The following is a 15861-nucleotide window of genomic DNA, read 5'->3' as shown; positions in this document are numbered from 1 at the left end:
AGGGGCGCCTCCCGCCAGCTTCTCTCCTGGCACCGCGACGTCGCTGTCTTCCTCAGCGCCTTCACGCTCTCCGTCTTTTCACCGCAAACCTGCAGCGCCTCCGCCCGCCCAGCGCGGCCTCCTCGGTGGTGGTGTCCCGGTCACCGCGGCTACGCTCCTCGGCCAGCCATCTGGCCACGCGCCGTCTGGGCGCTGCGCCTCGTGCTCCTGGTCCAGTGGGCGGCCACCGCGAGACTACAGCCCCCACAATGCCGCGCGGCCCGCGCCGCGATTGGCTGAGCCTCGAGCTTCGGCCAATAGGACGCGGCCTTGTTGGCAGGTGGCGCCGGTCCCGTAAACACCGGCGCACCGGAGCCCCCTCCCGCCATGGGCATCACCGAGAGCCGCGAGGGCCGAAGGGCGTCCCTCGGGATGGACCAGGAGGAGCGGGTCCGGGTGCTGCAGGGCATCCGGGTGAGCGGGCGGCCGGCGGGCGGGCGTGGAGGCGTCTGCCGGCGCTTGCCGCGAGAGGGCCGCGAGTTCGGAAGGCGCCGCAGGCCTGGCCTCCTCAGGGTGGGAGGACGGACGGAGACCGGGGGGCGGGACCTCGTTACCTGGACCCCTGCCCGGGTGCGCCTTGGACGTTTGATCCTGTGCCCTCGCCGCCCGCGGACGCCCAAGCGTGTACGAGGACAACGAGCCGCCCCTCCTTGGGTTCCGGAGCCGCGCTGCTGACCTGACTGACCACCTCCCGTGCCAGTCCCCCCAAGCCCCCGCTCCCTCTTCGCTGGCCTCAGGACCTCCTTGTCCCTCGAGGTGCCGGCCTGCTCGGCTCGCGATCTCCGCACGGGTTGTGTTCGCGCCCCCAGTTTGCCTTATATCCGCTCTTGCGTTCTTGTAGTTCAGGTCTCACGTGAGGATCCTTTCCTGACCAGTTCAGAGTGCCTGCCCATCCCCGCGGTCGCACACTGGTTTTTGTCCTAGCGCTCGCTCATCTCCATTTGAAACTTCTGTTGATGCTTTACTTCTTTGTGTGTTTCCGACCGCAGTGTAAGCTGCTTGAGGCCAAGGCTCTTGTGTGACTGCCGACTGTATCCCCAGGCTCTAGAGGAAGAATAAAAGCAGCTCACGCTTGAGTGCTTAGTGGGGGTCATGGGTTGTGCTAAACCCTTGACGGGTGCCCTGTCGTTTAATTCTCAACAGCTCTCCGAGAGGTCGGATTCTGTTCGCCCATTTTATGGATGGAGGACAGGCGGGGCACTGAGACATGAGGTACTTACCCAGGGTCACCTAGGTAACAAGCCGGCGAGCTGGGATTGCGCTCAGCGGGACTCCAGGGACTGTTCATTGAGTGCTCTGCTTGCTCCTGCACCTCTGCCTTGCACGTAGTGGGTGCTTTGTAAACCATTGCTGAGCGATTAAATGGACGAACCCCAGTGAAGCAGGCACCAGGTGTCCATGGGATGCACAGAGCCGGGCATAGGTGAATTAGTTAATTAGGGAGCTGGCTCAGAAAAGGACATCGGGGCACTTCCCTGGCGGTCCAGTGGTTAAGACTCTGTGCTTCCACTGCAGGGGGCAAGGGTTCGATCCCTGCTTGGGGAAGTTCCACATGCCACGTGGTGTGGCCAAAAAGAAAAAAAAAAAGAAATGGACATCAGGAGGTGTGACTTCTAGATAGTTGCTCATTAGCTGTGTGACCTGGGGTGAACAACTCATCTGCTGAGTCTCAATCACCACGTCTTTCGAAAAACGGGGGCAGGCTGTGATAATCCTAGGTGCTGCCTTGGATAAGGTGATGTGTGCGCACGTGTTTAGAAGAAGTACAGAGTGTTTTGTAGCCTCTAGTCTTAGCATGCCTACGTAGCATATTTGGTACTTGCTAGGTGCTATCCAGTCTTGACCTGGCTTGGGGCAAAGTCAAAATGGAGAGAAGACGGCTCCGCTCACGTTGGAAGGTGAGAGGCCGTAGCCGAATCAGAATTTAGAAAGATGCCCCAAGCTCTGTGTGAGCGCTCTCCCACTGTTGTCACCTGCTCTGGAGAGTGTTGGAAAGTTCAGTCAGTCAGGGTCTTCTAAGGGAACGTCGTCTTCTTTTTTTTTTTTTTTTTTAACATCTTTATTAGGGTATAATTGCTTTACAGTGGTGGGAACGTCTTCTAAGTGGACAGGGGAGCATCATCTCTTTTGGGTTTTATATCAGACAGCCACGTTTTCTTTCTAGTTCTCTTAGCAGTTCTGCAAAGTATAAATTCTCTTTAAAAATGGAGAATCAGGCTTAGAGAGGTTAAGGAGTTTGCCCAAGGTGTTACTTCTGGGACTGTAACCCAGATCTTTTTGGGTACAAGAAATAGCCTTTTCTCACGGCTCCAACCTACCCTGCATGCTCCCAGTGACATGCAAGGCAGTGTGAAAATTCTGTGACAGCCTCTAGCTGTCCTGACAGGGTGCTGGTGCCATGCTTAGTTCTACCAGAGATTGTTAAAACTAGAGGGAGCTTTGGGCAAACTCATAAGAGAAAATAAGGCATAGAGTTGGGGGCACCGCCCCATGTTCTGAGACCCCTTCCTTCCTTCCTTCTTTCCATCCTTCCATCCTTCTTTCCATCCACTCGTGTGCCTGTTTTGAGAGAGGGAGACCAGAGAAAGGAGGTGATGGCAGTGCAGTGTTTGGTGTAAGTTTTTTCCTGCTAGCAAAGTGACTCGAGGGTTGGGAAGTCCACCTTGTCTTTAAGGAGGTGAGTGAAAATCACTAGAAAAGATCATTGGTTGAACCAAACGAGAAGTTAGTTTAATAGAAGGTATAGGAGGTGTGTGCCAAAGAAGAACATCTGCCTGCTCCTTCAGAGAAAGTTAAATATTCTTTTTTATTTTTAAAAAATAAATTTATTTATTTATGGCTGCGTTGGGTCTTTGTTACTGCGTACGGACTTTCTCTAGTTGTGGAGAGTGGGGTCTATTCTTCATTGCGGTACATGGACTTCTCATTGCGGTGGCTTCTCTTGATGCAGAGCATGGGCTCTAGGCGCCCTGGCTTCGGTAGTTGTGGCTCGTGGGCTCTAGAGCACAGGCTCAGTAGTTGTGGCGCACGGGCTTAGTTGCTCCACGGCATGTGGGATCTTCCCGGACCAGGGATCGAACCTGTGACCCCTGCATTGGCAGAAGGGTTCTTAACCACTGTGCCACCAGGGAAGTCCGAAAGTTAAATATTCTTAAAGACCTCTTGTATTTAACCCCCCCGACCTGGTCCTGGAAAGCATTCTAGTTTCCTTAAAATGAAATGCCAGGACCTTGCTAGTTTGCACACTCATTTGCCTAAGTTTACATAGAGAGTTCAAGCCCTAATTCCGAGGAAGGTAAAAGAAATTTAATTAATGCAAAAAGCTGCAATTATATTCACCTCTGTTTTTCAGAGCAAGCATGTGTGAAATACATGAAGATTTCATTTCAACCAGTGTGTTTCATCTCATCCTCCAGTAAGAGGAGGTACACACATAGCCACAACATCCCGTGTGTGACTGTCCCCTCTGCCCCTGCACAGCCATCTTTGGTGACTCAGCTGAAGTTGGTTGCACGTCAACATGCAGACCCCTGGCTGTTCTGCAGCCTTTGCCTCTTCCATCCACTTGGTTCCCGCTCCCCTTCCCAGGTCACTTCCCGAGGCTGCTGCTCTAGCTGTGTCCCCAGGCTCGTTTCACCCTCAGGGCTATACCACCTTTACCATCATTCATTGCCACGGGAGGCAAGTCAGGACCACTGCTGAAGGGAAGATCTCGGAGGAGGTCGAGGGACACAAGGGACAGCTCCCCGTGTGCCCACACCAGAGAGGCCAGGTGTCCCCGACGTGTGGGTACCGCTTCACCGCCACCTCAGCAAGTGCTCACTGTGAACTGGGCCTGGCCTGGCAGAGACTACAGGGGACAATGCACAGGGCCCTGCCTCATGGAAACCTCATCCCAGGAGGGGGAACTGACCAAGAGAAAGAAAGAAGAGGCAGAAGAAGAAAAAAGAATTGCAAGTGCCAAGAAGAAAACAAAAGGGATGCGAAGAGTGATGGGGCTTCCTGCTCAGGTGGCCTGGTCAGACAGTGCTGTTTGGATGAGGTGACGGTGACGACGGGCCTGGGCCAGCGGGGAAAGGCTTCTCTGCTCTGGGCTGAGTGGTTTCAGGGCACTGTGTCACCTGGTCCCCAGGCTGACCTTGGGAGATTTCATCCCAATGCAGAGATGAGGAAGCAGGTTCAAGGAGGTGAAGGAACCCGCAGTCACAGTGAGTTGGTGGTAGAGCAGGAATCTCAAACTTTCCGGCTCCATAGGCTGTGTGCTTGGCAGCCGCACAGTGGTTGGGATGGTGGAGGAAGCTGGCCAGGTGATGAGGCTAGACTGGAGATGCAGGGCTGTTCACACGTTTCTCTGGAGGCAACGTTGTGGTTCTCTATTCAGGGTTGGAGCTTTGGAAAGATTTTATCTGATGATAGTGACTTTTAAAAAAATGGCTTTATTGAAATGTATTTTACATGTAAAATTCACCATTTCAGGGATTTTTTTAAAGCAAATTTACAGAGTTGCTTTAAATTTTTAAAAGCAGATTTACAGAGTTGAGCACAGTGGGATTTTAGAACATTCACGAGGCCTAAAAAGTTCCCTTGTACCTATTTGCAGTCACTCCCCACTCCCACTCCCAGCCCCAGGTAACCGCTAAGCCTTCTGCCTCTGTGTTGTTTGCCTTTTCTGGACATTTCATGGAAATACATCGTGCATCTTTCATGTCCATTTCCCTTCACTTAGCACAATGTTCTTGGCAGTTGGCTCCTGGACTTTGTGGTATGTATTAGGAGTTCCTTTTTATTGCCGAATACCATCTCATTGTATGGATATTCGAGTTGTTTCCAGTTCTTGACTATTATGAATAATGCTGCTGGGAACATTTGTACATAAGGTTTTTTTGTGGTCATTTGTTTTCATTTCTCTTGGATAGATAACCTAAGAGTAGAATTGATGGGTCATTCTGTTTATGACTTTGGTGACTTATTAGGTTTAACTTTTTGAGGCACTGCCAAACTGTTTTCTGAAGTGGCTGTACCATTTTACATCCCCCTCAGCAGGATATGAGGGTTCCAGTTTCTCCATACCCTCACCAACACTTGTTATCATCTTTTTGACTACAGCAATTCCAGTGAGTGTGAAGTGGTACCTCATTGTGGTTTGAATTTGTGTTTCCCTAATAACTATTCATGTTGAATGTTTTTCCATGTGCTTATTTGCTGCCCAGATATATTTGTTTTTTGGTGAAATGTGTATTCAAGTCTTTTGCCCACTTTTAGTAGCTTTTGATGGGGTTGTTTGTCCTTTTTAATTGAGTTATAAGCCCTTTATCATATCACGATTTGCAGATATTTTCTCCCAATCTGTGGCTTGTCTTTTCATTTTCTTAGTGGTGTCTTTGAAGTGCAAACATTTGTAATTTTGATGATGTTTAACTTATTTTTTTTCTTTTAGTGATTGGGCTTTGGCATCATATCCCAGTAATCTTTGCCTAACCCAAGGTTATAGAAATTTTCTCGTTTGTTTTCATCTAAGAGTTTTGGCTTTTATACTTAAGTCTGTATCCATTTTTAGTTAATTTTTGTGTATGATGTGAAGTAAGGCTCTAAATCGGGTTGGCAAATCACTCTGCCATTTTAGGGTGAAAGCAGCCGTATACAATATGTAAACGAATGGGTGTGGCTATGTTCCAGTAAAACTTTATTTATAAAATCAAGTGTTGAGTTGGATTTGGCTCGAGCACTAGAGCTTGTTGAAGTCTGCTCTAAATACATCTTTTTTGTTTGAAATATTTAATTTTCTCAAACTACATTTGTTGAAAAGACTGTCCTTTCCCCATTTGAATTACCTTGGGACCTTGGTGAACATCAGTTGATCATAAACATAAGGGTCTTGGACCCGGTGGGTTCCACCCTGGAGAGAGGTCGTTGCATGTCTTCCACAGCAGCCCTGGTCTCGAGGATCCCACCTGCCGTCTCTGCAGAGCGTTGCCTGGTTCCACCCTCTTGCCCTCCTGCACTCCACCCCGGTCATCTCTTTTGTCCTCATTTGTGAGCTGTTGACCTCCGGGTTTTAAACACCCAGACCATAGGTGTCCGCATGCTGCTGGCCATGTCCCACTGCAAGTCTCCTGGGCGCCTGTGATTCACTGCATCCCCCCCACTGCCTCTCCCACTCTCACTGTTCCTGACGTGTGAAGGTCCATCCAGCTGGTCCCCACGCAGGAAGCTGATCCCACGTGCCCTTTTTCTCTGCATCTAATGTCAACTCTTGTGTCTTCCCTTCCAGCTGCTTCTGTTTCATCCTCTCCTTTTTACCCTCAGGAACTCTTGATCTCAGCCAGGCCCGCCCCACCTTCCCCTTGCCCATATGACAAGTTGTTCTTTCTCCCAGCAGGCTTGCCTGCCACAAATCTGTACTTCCTGGCGCTAGCAGGGTAATGTGTTTTTAAAAGGTACATTTTGCTTTTGAGCAGCTCTCAGGCAGTGGGGATAAAATCCAGACAGTCCCAGTGGAGGTCCCTCCCTTCCAGGCCCAGCGGCTTCGCTCTCAGAGACGGCGCCCCCAGCTGGTGGTGTCAGTGATCATTCAGGGTTAAAGCTGAGGTGCGACCCGCTTACTTCCCACCCATACGTGCTTCCCGCCGTCTCCAGGTTCAATGCAGATTCCTGGGCCTGGCTCCCGAGGCCCTCTGTGTTCTGGTGCCACCTTCTCCTGTCGCCGCCCGTCCCTCGGGGAGGACACGTGCTGCCGTGCTGTTTCGAGCTGTGCTCCTCCGTCTGCAGGGCTCTCTCCCTTCCTTGGCTAAATTCCTCCTTGGCCTTGCGACCAGTTCAGGGGTTCCCTCTGTGCTGTCACTGGTCACCGTCCTGGGTGGGGGGAGCTCTGCCCCGTGAGCAGGACCTCGTCTCCTGGTCTGTGGCCCCAGCATGTGACCCGGAACCGGGCTCAAGTCAGCAAGATCCTCGCTGGGCAGAGGTTTAAGCTACTGGCTCCATATTTCTTGGATGGAACCATCAGTCCAGAAACTTTGTGGTATTAATCGACGACATTTAAAACTTGGAGGCGTTACATCAATTCAATTTTCAGTTTTTTGGGGGGAAAGAATTGAAAGTCTGGTCCACATTTCCAGGTGGCGCCCCTTGGCTGGAGCTATGAAGTAGCCACCCTCTCCGGGGCTGTGCTGTCTCCTGTCCTCGCCACGTTGTCCTGGCACTCCCGCTTTGCTGCCAGGCCCGCCTCATTTGTTTTTGTCACCTGCCTGGCCCCGTGGGCGTCGGTGGTTGCCACCTTTCTGGGGGGGCCTCCAGGACTCTTCTCGTCCAGATACTCGGATTTAAATCTGTGGATCTAATTGCAGCTCACAGAAAACTGGAGGACTAGCCAACAAAATCTCCACAGCAACAGCCGCGGGCAAAGCAGAGGAATCTTCTTAGAGTCACAGGAGGGCAGCGCCTCTCCGGGGTCAGGTGTCTGGGCCCCAGGGGCCGCTGACATACCCAGCCGTCTGGAACGTGCCGGTGCCAGTGCCCAGCCTGCGCGGGGGAGCCGTGGGCCAGGAAGCGCGAGCGCAGCAGGCTGCGCTCGGCGGGTGCTCGGAAGGCAGCGCGTGAGTGGCCGCAGTGGTGGCCGTGGAGGGTAGCTGGCTGCTGACTTGGGCCAGCGCCTTCCCTCGCCCTTGGGTCACGTTTGGGCTTGGGATCTCGGTGTGCCTCTCCGGCCTGGTCACCTGGTCCAGCCTCCCTCTCACACATGCCTTTGTCAGGCCCTCGGACAGGCCAGACTCGGCCCCTCTCAGAGGCTTTGCACTCATCCTCCCCTCTGCTCGGAACTAGATCCTTTTCTCTTGGATCTCAAGATGGGATTGTGGCGGGGCCTCCTCCCTCCAGGGCGGTGGTCTCCCGTTAGTGCCATCTCCTCTGAGGGGTCTTCCTGCCATCCCATGTGCACCCGGCCCTGCCGGACTGTATTTTATTCTTTCCCAGCGCTTAACCACCAACATGCTTCACAGATTTTAAAGACACATATTTTTGAAATAGAGATCCCCTGTAATATTGATAGGTGGAGAAATCCACCTCTCACCCTTTGCCGTTAGTCCCCGTTTCCCCCCTCCCCCAAACCCCAGGCAGCCAATCTAGCGTCTGTCTCGAGAGATTTGCCTGTTCTGGACGTTTCACACATGTGTGCGGCCTTTTGTGTCTGGCTTCCTTCGCTGAGCACGATGGTGTGGCCTGTGTTAGTAGTTCATCCCTTTCTATGGCTAATATTCCATTATTTTTATTCACCTGCCCGTCAGTTGATGGATATTGGGTTGTTTCCACCTTTGGCGTCACAGATAATGCTGACGTGAATGTGCAACTTGCTGTGAACGTGTATTTGCATTCGTCTTGAGTGGGTACCCGGGAGTGGGATCGCTGGGCCTAATGGTGACTCTGTGTTGCATTCGTCTTGAGTGGGTACCCGGGAGTGGGATCGCTGGGCCTAATGGTGACTCTGTGTTGCATTCGTCTTGAGTGGGTACCCGGGGGTGGGATCGCTGGGCCTAATGGTGACTCTGTGTTGAACTTTTGAGGAACTCCCAGACTGTTCTCCACTGTGGCTGCACCATTTATTTGCCACCAGCAGTGTATTAGGGTTCCAGCTTCTCCATGTTCCTGCCAGCAGTTGTCACTATCTGACTTCTTGATTACAGACGTTCTAGTGGGTGTGAAGTGACCTCATTGTGGTTTGAATTTGCATTTCTCTCATGACTAAGGATATTGAGCATCTTTTCATTTGCTTATGGGCCATTTGTGTATCTTCCTTGGAGAAATGACTATTCTGATTCTTTGCCCATTTTTAAATTCGGTTGTTTTTCTTTGTATTATTGAGTTGTGGGAGTTCTTTGTATATTCTAGATACATGTCCCTTGTCAGATATATGATTTGCAGATTCTGTGGGTTGTCTTTTCAGCTTACTTGATTGTGTCTTTTGAAAAACAAAAGTCTCATTTTGATGAAGTTCAGTGTATGTTTTCTCTTTGATCGCTCATGCTGTCCGTGGCATATCTATACATTCAGTGCCAAAGCCAAGGTCAAAAAGATTTACGCCTGTGTGTTCTTCCAAGAGTTTCATTGTTTTAACTCCTGCATTTAGGTCTCCGATCCCTTTTGAGTCAGATTTTGTATATGGTGTGAAGTAGGGGTCTACCTTCATCCTTCTGCACATGGATGTCCAGCTCTCCCAGCACCCTTTGCTGAAGAGGCTATTCTTTCCTCATTAAATGGTCCTGGCACCCTTGCCAGTCAGTTGAGCACAGATGTATAGGTTTATTTGTGGGTTCTCAATTCTCTTCCACTGCTGTGTGCGCTTGGTCTTCTCTTGTTCTATAATCATTAATTAGCTATGTGATTTGTATCTGTCTTAAATACTAGAGGGACTCAGTTATTATTATTATAATCTTTACTTGCTATAAGAAATGTTCATGGTAAAAAAATGAAACACAGAAGTGCCGAAAGTGAATGTCCTGGCCCGGCCGCTCCTGTCCCGTGTGCAGGACACGCCCCAGGACGTCTGGTGTGTGCCCCGAGTGGATGCGTACATGGGGAATGTGTGTGTGCCAAGGTCAACGTGTATATATCGCAGGTCTGCGTCTTTATAACTGTGTATCTGTTTTACAAAGTCGAGATACAAAGTGTCCTCTGAGTCCCGGGTCAGCGGTGGCATCCTTCCGTGGCAGGCACATGTCTTACCCGTCCTTTCTCGACAATTCCGCGGTGTTTCATAGGGGGCGCACCATCATTTCTCTCACCACTGCCTGTCGTTGCTATCATGTTGTTTCCTTTTCCTGTGCGAGTCCAGCGCTGCTGTGCACACGTGGGAGCACTTTCCTCGCCTGGATCCCTGAAGTGGAGCTGCGGATGGTGGACTCGGTCCTCAAGTCATCTTAACGTCTTCCCTCGCTGTGCTTTGCGATGCCTTGCACATACTGGGCACTTAATAAATATTTATTGATGTCAACTCTTAGGGGCTTTTATTCTGGATTCATCCCTCGCTGGCTGTTTCATTTCAGTCAAGTGTTTTATGACACCCTCGTACCCATTTCACTTCCTCTACAATGAGGGAAAGATTTGATCATCCGGTCGTCACTGGGGGAGCCAGGGTGAAATGAGCCAGGCCGTGCTGGATTTTCTGCTGTGACGGTGGCCCTGGTGGGACTCAGATGGGAGGGAGAGGTGGCCCCGGCCCTCAGGGTATTTACAGACCATTAGATGAGGCCGGTAGAATGTGAGGCACTTCCTAAGAGGTGCGCCTGTTGTAACAGGGAAAGGATTGGGAGAAATGGTCCTTAACTTGGGTGCTGTCTGGAAGAGCCCACCGTAGAGGGACCCTGGGACGCCCACAGGGAAGGGTGAGGTTTGCACAGCTGGAGGCATCCACCCTCTGTACAGGGTGGGGCTGCAGTGGTTCTCAGCCGAACGGATTCAGGGCAGGAGAGAAGAAGGGGAACTCGGGGTCCCCTGAGTGTGTGGGAGCAGAAGGTGCAGCCGGGAAGCCAGTGGGGGACACGCTGTGGCCCGTGGGGTCCAGGCTGGGCGTGGCGTTGACCTGGCGGGTGCCAGGCCAGCACGAGAGGTTTCTTTGTGGAATTCCTTACGTTATTGGAGTTGGTCTTGCAGGATTAGTCTGCTCAGAAATCTGGGGCATGGGTAGAGGGGAGTCTTCACTTCCAGAAGGTCTGTCATTTAACTGTTCCCCTCAATCCTTCCCACAGCTGTCTGAAAACGTGGTCAACCGCATGAAAGATCCCGGCCAGCCTTCCAGAGTGGGGCCGCTGACCCCTGCAGCTGCCGCCCTTGTCTCCTCTGAAGGCCGGGAGAAAGGTAGGCCGGGGTGGCAGTTCTGCGCGGGGACGGAGTGGGCGCTCCTCCTGGAGATGAGCTGCCGGCTGAGCCCGCGGGCGGTGCATGACGTGAGCGCTTCCCACGAGAGAGTGGCCCCCAAACCGGGTGCTGTCCTGTTCAAAGACTACAGCGCCGTGTAGTCAGAGCCTCCGTGACCATGACCAGGGCCGGAAGTTCCCTACTGTTCCAGCTTCTCCGCACGTAAGCAGTGAGTGGGTGACCTTGGCGCCAGCCCCAGAGCTCTGACCTGCCCTCACGCTCCGGGGTCCTGGCCCAGCTCCTGGGACGGTGCTCGTGGGGCTTCCAGGAGGGTCGCCACCCCGTGCCCCCGGCTCCTTCCCCAGCTTGCTGTGGAGCTGCTGCCTGAGCCGGCCTGGAAGCGCTTTTGTTCTCCACTGTGGTGTCCATCACAGGTGAAGAAACCTGTGCTTTTCTCCAAGTGACTCCTGTTAACAAACACAAAGGGACACTAGCGTTTGAGTGGAGAACGTATGGTGCAGAAATATTAAGATACTACAAACAAGAAAAGTCCTCGTGGCAGCTGATTAAGGAGAAGAGCTCGTTGATGAGAATCTGGGTCCCCCTGCTGTAACCTGAGGTGTGAGTTGTACGCTGACGGGCTGGAGGGGCCTGGCCGTGGGGGCATGGATGCCGTCCCGACCCACAGTGAGTGACTGCGGCCTCACGTTGGAGCTGTTTTCTCTGCCCATCGGCCCCGTTCGGGTGCAAGCGCGTAGGAGGCCGCACCTTCCTTGTCCACCCGGCACGTGCTGAGTGCCGGCCAGGGATGCGGTCACGAGGCGCGCGCTGGCACACGCAGGCCACGTGGCCCAGGGCAGCCCAGCTCCCGTCAGGAGCCGCGTGCGCAAGCCTGTGGCTTACAGTGTCACGCGCCAGTGCGACACGCAGCAGAAGCCCACAGAAGACGCCCTCGTCCTTTTCCGGGGGGTCATCCTCACCGTCTCTGCGGCCGGCTGGAGAGAGGGTTGAAGAGGCCTCACGTGCGTGAGTGAGCTGTAGGAAGGGGAGAGGCAGAGGGCGAAGATGGCTGAAATATGTCAGGCCACGTCAGGTTCAGCCTTGGAAGAGAAAAGAAGCATTTGTTTCAGTCTTGCTACATTTGAGCAGTTTAAAAAGCAAGAAGAGTGGTTCATCTATCATTCGGTTTTGGTTTAACAAAGTATTTTGCTGTTTGAGGGTGAGTGAGTTTGGAGGTTCTGAGGGCTGGATTTGTCAGCATGGGCGGAATGCCCTGAAGTGGATGAATTTTAAAATACTTTTACATTTAAAATCCAGTGTCTGCTTTTACTTTAGTGATAGAACAAGATAGAAAAAGAAGTTAAAATTAAACCCTTGTGCCAAACCATACGCCAAATGCGTGTCAGAGGAAGTCACAAGTTGAACTGGGAGAGGTGCAGTCATACAGCTAGAGCGGCAGGCGGCCTCTTAACCCCGTGTCAGACAAAGAGACCTTAAATGAAGAGGAGGAGTGGGGGCTGTGACTGAACGATTGGAGACAGTTTAGAAGAAATGAATGAACAAAGAGTGACAAACTAGGGAAGTAGAACTGACAGGGAGGGAGCAGTGTTCATATGTAAAGAGTCCTTGAAGCCCTCTGACGGCTGCATGGAGAATGTGTCCAAACGGTCAGAGAGGTGACGAGAGCCAGCTCCATGGAGGGTTGACACACTTGAACCTGCAGGCTGCCGCGGAGCGTGGGCGCGGGGGTCCGGCCACAGGCTCTGCGGTGGGTGCACGCGTTACTTTTGTAGTCGTGAAAAAGGAAAACTGTATAGAAAGCAGAAATAAACGTGATAGACCTTACGTCACTAGAGTTGTTGTAAGTCAGGCCCTAAGCCCAGGGAGCGTTCACATCACATCCACACCAGGCAGCGGTGCCTCCTGCACGTTCCCGGCCGAGGACCTGGCGCGGCCCCGAGGGCTGCCCTCCCCGGCCCAGCGCGCCTGCCCGGCCTTCCGGGAGAGGCGTGGGCCTGGGTGAGTCCCGGGGTGCTGCGCGCGGCGAGGGCCCTTCTGGAGGGGCTGAGCCCCCCAGCCTCCGAAGTCAGTAGCTGAAAAGGTCTTGGGAGAAGCACCCCCTCCCGTCTGCCTCCCAAAGCCTGGTTCCCCGGCCAGGTCTCGTGTGGCCCGAGAGGCTGAGCGTGGAGGCCTGCGATGGGGTGGAGGGCATGTGACCAAGGCCTCAGCGGAGCGGGGACGCTGAAGCCTGGGGCAGTGGGGAGGAACAGAACCTCAGTGTCACTGTGCGGTGGGAGAGGAGAGTGAATTGGGTTTGCTCGGAGATCCCCACGTTCTCGGCCATGGGAAGGTAGACCTACTGCGACAGCTTGAAGGGCCCAGTGACACTAGAGGTGAAGCAGGTGAAAGGTGACATAGATGTCCTTAAGTGGGGCGTTGGCCACATTCAGGATCGGAACCCTACAGAAAGGGATCTGAGAGAAACCAGGCACGAGGAGTCTCCCCCCATGGCCCCCGCCCTGCCAAGCCAGCCGACACCCCGGGGCTGTGCTCTCAGCTCGGACAGAGCAGAGCTTCCCTCAGCCGGTCTGGCCTCTGGGGAAGGTGACCTGGATTCCCAGTGGCCGCAGAGGGAGGAAGGGGAATTTGGATCACCGCACTCAGGTGTCCACGCTGACCCAGCGACCAAGCCGTCCTATGCAGGAGACGGGCAGAGGGGCCTTCGGGTCACCCCTCTCCTAACCACAGAGTAAGGCTGTGTTCTGTGTCTGCCTGGGGTACATCCGTCCATGGGGTGACGTCCTGGGCCCTTTCCTGGGTGACACTGTGCCTCTGTCCGTCCGTGGGTTGCTGCTGATGGACTGACCTTCTCTTCTCCCCCTTTGCAGAGTCTAAATCGCGCAGGCCGGAGAGTGGCGGTGGCCGGCGGCCCTCGGGGGCGGAGGTGGATCTCCTCAAGAGGTAAGCCGAGGGCCCACACACCCCGGCCCTGCGCCCCGGCCCAATGCGCCTTCCTCACCGGGTACCTTCTCCTCCTAAAGGCCGGAGTGTTTGCGTCACAAATGCCATCTTATTTAGGTGGGATGCCAAGCCTGTGATCTAGGTGGCACTAGTCCCAGTGTTCAGATGAAGACATTCCCGGGTGTGGGAGGGCCAGGACTAAATGGCGAGTGGCCGCATTGCTAGCCTGGTGCATGCCGCTGTGTTTGCAGGAGCTGCCTCCATGGACTGGCTCCAGGGTGTGGGTGGCCTCTCCCAGCACAGGCCACAGCCCAAAAGCTTCCCTGCCTGGGGGCTGGTAGGCCAGTGGCCGGGCCCAGAGGTCCCCAGAGTGCACCGTGAGACTCCAGGCCTCGGGGAAGGCAGAGCTGAGCGCTCCTCTCCCTGGGGTGTGGTCCGCGGGGCCCGGCGTGGAGTTGTCACAGCGCTGACTCAGTGAGCTGTCGGCTGGTACTGAGGGACCTCGTCTGCAGCCTCCAGGCCGTGGCCTCTGTAACAGGGACTCAGAGTTAGCTTAGGGGCCCCCGGTCAACCACGGCTGGACGGCTCCCTCTGCAGGTCAGCCCAGCCATGGCTGTTCCGTGGTCAGGGGTCAAGACCCCACCTTCTGAGAATTTCCAGTCCTTAATCCCAAGAGGCCTCCCAAAAATAAATAACCAGAACCTTTTTAAAAAAATGCTTTTAAACATTTAAAAAATGTTGAAGTAACACACGCTAATGGAAGACTTAGGATAATATATATGAAAGGAAAAAACCGCCCATAGATTCATCATCCCTTGTTAGTATTTTGGACTATTTCTTTCAGATATCTTCTTTCCTCTAGTTTAGGGTTATTTTTTCAAAGTCATGTAAAATTTTGTATCTTGCTGTTTTTACCAGTCTTCTAATTATCTTCCATTTGTTGCACCTCATCGTAAGCGTTTTTATTGCTGAAGGTGCCGTATGTGGGTGCTCAGTTTTAAAGCCGCGCATGGCACGGTGGGCAGTGTGGTGCTGAGGGCTTCGCGTCTGTCACGTGCCCCCAGGCCGACCTGCTGCGGCCTCTTCACTGTGTGCGTTTTCTACACCCTAATAAATAACACTCCTGAGAACATCTCAGGGCCAGTAACTTTTTTCTCTCTCTAGGAAGATTTTATTAGGAAACAGGTCCAAGGATAGGGACGCGTTCAGGATGGAGAGTTGAATGTTCAAAAGCAAGGCTGCTGCTTCTGAACCTTCCTGCCCGCAGGTGGGGGAGGTGGGCTCCTCCCTCGCCCCGCCTCTCTAAAGGAGCGGCTCGAGTGAGGGTTGATCCCGTGCCCCGAGGATCTCTCATTTGGCGTTTGGCTGTCTGATTCCTCACCTGGTTGTCAGGCCTTCTGCTCCCAATCTGTAGTGTTCTGGCTGAGAAAGTGTCACACTGTCCCTGCACACGCCACTCCCAGGGGACTGTCACTGGTGCCTGACCCTCTCTGGCACCGCAGCGCTCCACCAGCCTTCACGTCCCTGGCCCCTGGCAGATGACGCGAGCTGTGTCTGCATCCGCGTCTCCTGTCTCTCCCTGGCCCAGGTGTGACAGAGGGCAGGCCGTGGTCCAGGACGAGCTGCTCCAGGTGGTGACGAGGGACACAGAGGCGGCTGCCAAGCCCCGGAGCGCGTCCCTGCGGCAGGGGGAGGGCGGCATGGACCCGGAGACGCATCGGTCCGCCCAGCTGGTGAGTGTGGGTCCCTGGCTGGCCTCCTGGCTCAGTGGCTCTGGGAAGCAGAGGTTGGCCCTGGAACCTGATGGGTCCGAAGTCCCAGCTTCTCCTCTGTGGAAAGGGTGTCTTTCTAGGGACCAGGAGTCGTTGGGGGGTGGTTCTTATAGCCCCGGCTCTGTCATTGATTTGCTTTGTGGCCTGTGGCCTCAGGTCTGCACAGTGAGAGCTGGATCATTGGGTGCTGGGTCCCGGAACCTCATAGGTGTAAGTGCTGTGAGGACATGTATTCCAGGAGGGT

General features: G+C 53.6%; 1 protein-coding gene across 1 annotated transcript in view; it reads left to right on the top strand.

Annotated features, from left to right (window-relative positions):
• The first annotated feature begins 327 nt into the window (after positions 1-327).
• Positions 328-15861, top strand: part of CHCHD6 (coiled-coil-helix-coiled-coil-helix domain containing 6) — a 120013-nt gene continuing 104479 nt past the window's right edge. The window contains exons 1-4 of the mRNA XM_024763434.1: positions 328-453; positions 10776-10884; positions 13773-13845; positions 15434-15578. Coding sequence (XP_024619202.1) covers positions 367-453; positions 10776-10884; positions 13773-13845; positions 15434-15578 — 414 coding nt within the window. The 5' untranslated portion in view covers positions 328-366. The remainder of the gene's footprint in view (positions 454-10775; positions 10885-13772; positions 13846-15433; positions 15579-15861) is intronic.

The sequence above is a fragment of the Neophocaena asiaeorientalis genome, unplaced genomic scaffold (assembly GCF_003031525.2).
Source record: "Neophocaena asiaeorientalis asiaeorientalis breed wild unplaced genomic scaffold, Neophocaena_asiaeorientalis_V1.1 scaffold433, whole genome shotgun sequence".
NCBI classification, from domain to species: domain Eukaryota; kingdom Metazoa; phylum Chordata; class Mammalia; order Artiodactyla; family Phocoenidae; genus Neophocaena; species Neophocaena asiaeorientalis.
The sequence above is the reverse complement of the archived record's forward strand: the minus strand, read 5'-3'. Positions and strand labels throughout refer to the sequence as shown.